Source organism: Eumetopias jubatus, unplaced genomic scaffold, assembly GCF_037043125.1.
Source record: "Eumetopias jubatus isolate StellerSeaLion01/CBP00866 unplaced genomic scaffold, mEumJub1_p1.0 scaffold_10, whole genome shotgun sequence".
Classification (NCBI taxonomy): Eukaryota; Metazoa; Chordata; class Mammalia; order Carnivora; family Otariidae; genus Eumetopias; species Eumetopias jubatus.
In genome coordinates, this window is record NW_028274816.1 from 97,308,047 (window position 1) to 97,314,046 (window position 6,000).

The 6,000-nt window shown below is 36.0% G+C and overlaps 1 protein-coding gene across 1 annotated transcript in view; it reads right to left on the bottom strand.

Annotated features, from left to right (window-relative positions):
• Positions 1-4,508, bottom strand: part of LOC148163371 (uncharacterized) — a 143,230-nt gene extending 138,722 nt beyond the window's left edge. Inside the window, exons 1-3 of the mRNA XM_088027057.1 lie at positions 4,448-4,508; positions 3,302-3,445; positions 2,134-2,205 (exon numbers count right to left, since the gene is read on the bottom strand). Of these exons, the coding sequence (XP_087883183.1) occupies positions 2,134-2,205; positions 3,302-3,445; positions 4,448-4,508 (277 nt within the window). The remainder of the gene's footprint in view (positions 1-2,133; positions 2,206-3,301; positions 3,446-4,447) is intronic.
• Between the last annotated feature and the right edge of the window lie 1,492 nt (positions 4,509-6,000).

The following is a 6,000-nucleotide window of genomic DNA, read 5'->3' on the forward strand; positions in this document are numbered from 1 at the left end:
TAAAGAAGCCTGGCCTTAGAGAAGCTAATCTGCCTAAGCATACACAGTTACTAAATGTGAAGCCAAGTGTGAAGTCTGATTTCATAGGCAGAATGTTTAGCCACTAGGCCAAACAAATCATTGCAAATATTTAATTAGAGATTGAAGAATGATTACATAAAAAGAAATCTCAGGACATCTGCTTATACTCATCTCTAGCATATCTGAGGCTGGGAATTCCATTAAAGCTATGATAACTAATCATACAAGTAATTTTCTTGCCAAAAATTAGATAACCATCCATAGTTTGATGTGACTATTCTTAATTTTTTTCATTCAGTGGATACTTGGATGTCTCCAACACATACATACAAAAATGTCCCCCAAATAATGGAGAGACTGGCACTGCTATATCAATACCAAAGAAAGATAATGTTCATTTCTGAAAGTACCATGTATGAATTGTTCAAGAAAGAAATCTTAAATATTATATTATCATAAACCCTATCCCATCATAAACATTAACCCTGTGAGAGATTTGCTTATAAGCCACATATCTGGAAAAGTTTTATAGGCCCCATTTAGAAAACCAAAGATTAAGGACAAAATATTTTGTCAATTGAAAAAACACCATTTTGGTTACATCCTAAATACCTTGGCTCTGGTGAATAGTTTCATCCCTTATAGCTACCTAAATTAGGCCTTTTGAATTTAGTTCAGTTTTAATTTTGGAAATTAAAATTTAGAGGAAATTAATCCATTTCAATTAATCTCAAGAATATGGGCTGCTCCAAGGAGACCCAGGGGATCCAAAACAGTGGTGAATTTACTAACCAAGGCTCATTTAGCCTAAACTTCAAGGAGACCCAGAAGTTCCACAGACATCACAGATATCTCACTGTTGGAGAAGTCAGTTAACTGAACACATTAAAACCAGATTATATTCAATGTCTCACAGCTAAGGTAGTGGAGTAATGGGAAGAATAACCTATTACATAATATGGAGGAAGCCTATATGTTTCAACATGTTCCTATACGTTTCCGTAATCTTCTCATGATAAAATCCCATTTTAATAAAATGATAATAGGATAAAAAAGAAAACACTGATTTTTAAAAAAAAATTTAGTATAGCTGACATACAATGTTACATTAGTTCCAGTGTACAACTTAATGATTTGATAAGTTTATACATTATGCTATGTTTACCACAAGTGTAGCTACCATCTGTCCCATTACATCACTATTACAATATCATTGCATTCCTTATGCTGTGCCTTTTATTCCTGTGACTTATTCATTCCATAACTGGAGGCCTCTATCTCCCTCACTCCTTCACGCATTTTGCCCAACCCTCAAACCTGCTCCCTTTGGGCAATCATCAATTTGTTCTCTGTATTTATAGGTTTGATTCTGCTTTTTGTTTATTTGTTGTTTGGCTTTACTTATTTATTTATATTTTTATTTTCAAGTAATCTCTACATCCAATGTGGGGCTCAAACTTACAACCCCAAGATCAAGAGTCACATGCTCTGTAGACTGAGCCAGCCAGGCACCCCTGTTTGGCTTTTTTTAGACTCTACTTATGAGTGGACTCATATGGTATTGGTCTTTCTCTGTCTGACTTATTTCACTTAGCATAATACCCTCTAGGACCATCTATGTTGTCTCAAATGGCACGATCTCATCCTTTTTATGGTTGTATAATATTCCATTGTATAAATATACCACATCTTCCTTATTCATTCATCTGTTAACACTTAGTTTGCTTCCATGTCTTGGCTATTATAAACTATGCTTCAATAAACACAGGAGTGCATGTATCTTTTTGAATTAGAAGAGAACACCGATCTTATTCCCACAGAATTTCAAAATGTCCAAGACACTGGCAACTGATGGCAGCCATCTTGGATCACAAACTTGGATACTAAGATGAATCACCCAGATGGATTTTGTACTTTTATCCTTTTTGAGTGATGGAAAAAATACTATAATTTCGAGAAAAGGTCAGGACTAGGATCCCTTATTGATTTGTCATCCAAAGTACATTTGTTATATACATGATGTGCTTTGGCATTAGAAAACTGGACAAATGCATATAATCAAAACAAAAGAATTCCAATCAAAATTTTTATTGTTAAAAAATTCTCACTTACTTGAAACTTTTGTAAAATATGGCATTTTCATTAACTGAGTCAGACAATCTTTTAAGTCCACTTTCCCCTCGTCTGAAAATGAAACATAAAGAAGTGAATGGTCTTTGATCCAAAGATACAAAAGAATGAGGTCACAAGATAAGCATGCTTACTAAACCTTCAGAACCAAGTTAGTCCTGTTTTCTAATTCTGATCCTGCTAAACACATCTCAGACTATGAAAAGGAATATGATTATGATGACTCCTGTGGTCTTTTTTGTTGTAGAGCCAATGAGCATTTTATGGATTTTACACTTATTTACAATTGTGACCATTTTTTTTGTATGTTTCCTCTCTGCTATGACATTCTCTTAATTTTTCAGCATTACAAGTCCTACTATAACCATTTATTTTTTGTGTTTTTTTAAATTTTATTTATTTATTTGAAGAGAGACAGAGACAGAGCGAGAGAAAGGGAGAAAGCACAAGAGGGGAGAGGGAGAAGCAGGCTCCCTGCTGCAGCCCAACACAGGGCTTGATCCCAGGACCCCGGGATCATGACCTGAACTGAAGGCAGATACCCAACCCACTGGGTGCCCCACCATTTATGTTTTGAGGGAAGACAAGAAGATATTCACTAGAAGTATCATAAACCAAACTCAACCATAATACCTAACGAAGACTATACATACTTATAAGCAAAGCTATATTAATAAAGGAAATGTGCAGTCTTTTACTTTTTATTAGTCATATACTGAGAACTTAAGACAAAAGAATACCATAAGGCTTTGCACATAAGCTAAACATCCTACTGGCAGGATTTCAAAAATACCAGTGTAGCCCTTTGAGGACTGTGGGGAAACCAAACTGGTAGTGTATATCACCACAATAAGGCTTGTCCCTGTGCTTTATGGGCTTGAGAGAGCTTCATAGCCCCTGTCCAATAAGAATGTATGATTCAAACCTCAGGAGGCAAAGAAAGGGAAAGAAGAGAAGAAGATCATACTTCCCTAGGATAAATTCAATATTAGAATAATCCAAAACAAACTCTCATCCAAGCCTAATAGGGAAAATCTAATGTTATTGAACTCACTACAATTGACTCCTAATCGATCAACTCTGTGGATTTATGAGTAAAAGTAAACACAAGTTTGATATGTAATAAATGACTCAGAAAAGGAATACTTACTATCAAGAGGAATGGATGTAAGCACCTCCTGTAATTCTTCCTCTGGGAAATAAATCCCCAGGCCTTTCAGTATAGATTTTACTTCATCAACATCAACTTTTTCACTGGTGACTTTGTTTAAGGCATTTGCAAGTTCATTAACCTCTATCAGGAGAAAATATTTTCAGTTTAGATACAAATTCTAAATAATTAGCTTAATCATAATTCAAAAAATTAGTATAGATACCTAGCATTTTTTTGAAGATTTTATTTATTTTTTGACAGAAAGAGAGACAGCGAGAGAGGGAACACAAGCAAGGGCAGTGGGAGAGGGAGAAGCAGGCTTCCCACTGGGCAAGGAGCCTGATGTGGGGCTCGATCCCAGGACCCTGGGATCATGACCTGAGCTGAAGGTAGACGCTTAATGACTGAGCCACCCAGGTGCCCCCATACCTAGCATTTTTTAAAAGATGATATAGTACTCACCTTAAATACTCTCTTGAGGTACATATGCATCTAACTCTCATTTCATATATATAAAATAGATTAGTTATATAAAGCAAACTCATAGTAGAAATTAAACCTTGATATCTGTCTCCTTCTTGTCCATCTATCTGTTTCTCATGTTTCCTACATCCTTTCTGTATGTGACCAGTGATCTCTCTGATGCTCCCCAGTCACTGTCACCTCAATCTGCCTTTTTCCCATTCCTTTATTAAACTTGTCTTATACTGACTCTCTTTTACTTACAGTTCAGAACCTTGGTATACATGCTAACAGCTAATAAAGCTGCTAACAGAATGATTAATTTTTTAAAAGATTTATTTATTTATTTATTTGACAGAGAGAGAGACACAGCAAGAGAGGGAACACAAGCGGGGGGGGGGGCGGGTGGGAGAGGAGAAGCAGGCCTCCTGCTGAGCATGGAGCCTGATGGACTCTGGGATCATGACCTGAGCCAAAGGCAGACCCTTAATGACTGAGCCACCCAGGCGCCCCTGGAATGATTATTTTTATTAAATAACTGGAAACGAATGTTAATGTAAGAGAGACTTTTGCCCCCCCCCCATATGTCAGTCTCCTCTTTATTTAATAACAAATACGTTAATAGTGGCCTAATATAGGTAATAACATATATGTTATTTCCTACCCTAGAACCATTCACACCTTCTTCCTTTGGTCTGGAAGACTCTTCTCCCAACTCTTTCAGTGGTTGATTCCTTCTCATCCTGTAGGTTTCAGCCTGTCACATTTCAGAATATGCTTTCCTGGCCATCGTATCTAAATTAAGTCACTGTACCTTAATGCTCTACCTCCTCCTTGCACATTTTCTCCCTAATATTTAGCACAATTTGTAGTTATTTATTTGTTCATCTGTCTTTCTTCAATGAGTTCTCTGGGGTCAGAGACCAGTATTTACCTATCTTGCTTACCAGCACAGTGCCACTTGTTTGTTGAATGAATGGACTGAATAAATGATCTTCCTGCTTCTCGTGACTCCTTAATCCAATACACTGTTAAACAATCCTTAGAGACAGCTTGGCACCTGACTCTCTTGCCCAGAGAATATACTGAGACCTGTTTTAAGCTAACATTTAATACTCTCTTCAGTGTAGACCTATCAACTATCTCTCATTCCTCATTTTTCAAATCCTACTTATGTCTCCATTCTTTCCCTTCTAATCTCTAGGTCTCAGTGTTTTCTTGCTTTCCCTCTGCCTACCAAGATGTTCCCCTTCCTTCAAAGCCTTCCTCCATTTTTTTCATAGGAATCTAATCTTCATCTGAACCCTTAAAATAATGAATATGCATCACTAATTCGATCTTATAGCATATTAGTTATGTTTTTATGTAAATTGGCCTATCTTTTCATCTAGATTTTAAGATTCTCATGGCCTACCTCATGCATATTTTTGTGTTCAATATATGTGTGCTGATCATGATGCTATTAACCTGTAAGTTATAGCATAAAGTTAATTTTTAAACTAAACCATTAAGCTATAATACAGAAAAAAATATATATCTTCACATAGAGTCCAACACTTGCTTGTTGTGGGGTTCTGGTTAAGGTACAATTTTTTCAAACTTCACTCTTCTCATTCTTTATTATAAGACTCCTACTTAACAGTAGAGTCATAAAGAATAGTTGATACGAAATAAATTATGTGAAAGTGCTTGGTAAAACATCAACACTATACAAATGTATTATTATTGCCAACCAACTATTACGACATTATTTGAAACCAAACAAAATAAAATGTCTTTAGAGAATATGAAATAAAACTACGCACACTTTTGTCCTCAAGATACTTTTTATACTGAAAATAAGAGTTGGAGAAGAGTGTTGGTAAGTTCATAAAACATTAGGCTATTAACTCATTTTTAAATAGAGTTAGAGCTTTTCAAAATTCCAGTCAAAATGAACCATGAGAGACTATGGACTCTGAGAAACAAACTGAAGTTTCTAAAGGGGAGGGGGCGTGGGGGGATGGGCTAGCCTGGTGATGGGTATTAAAGAGGGCAGGTACTGCATGGAGCACTGGGTGTTATATGCAAACAATGAATCACCGAACACTACATCAAAAACTAATGATGTAATGTATGGCGATTAACATAACATAACAAAAATAAATAAATAAATAAAATAAATTCTAGTCTAAAGTTAGATACTTCACAGAGGACATCCATCACGTGATGCCACAAAATGTTTCTTGGTGCCA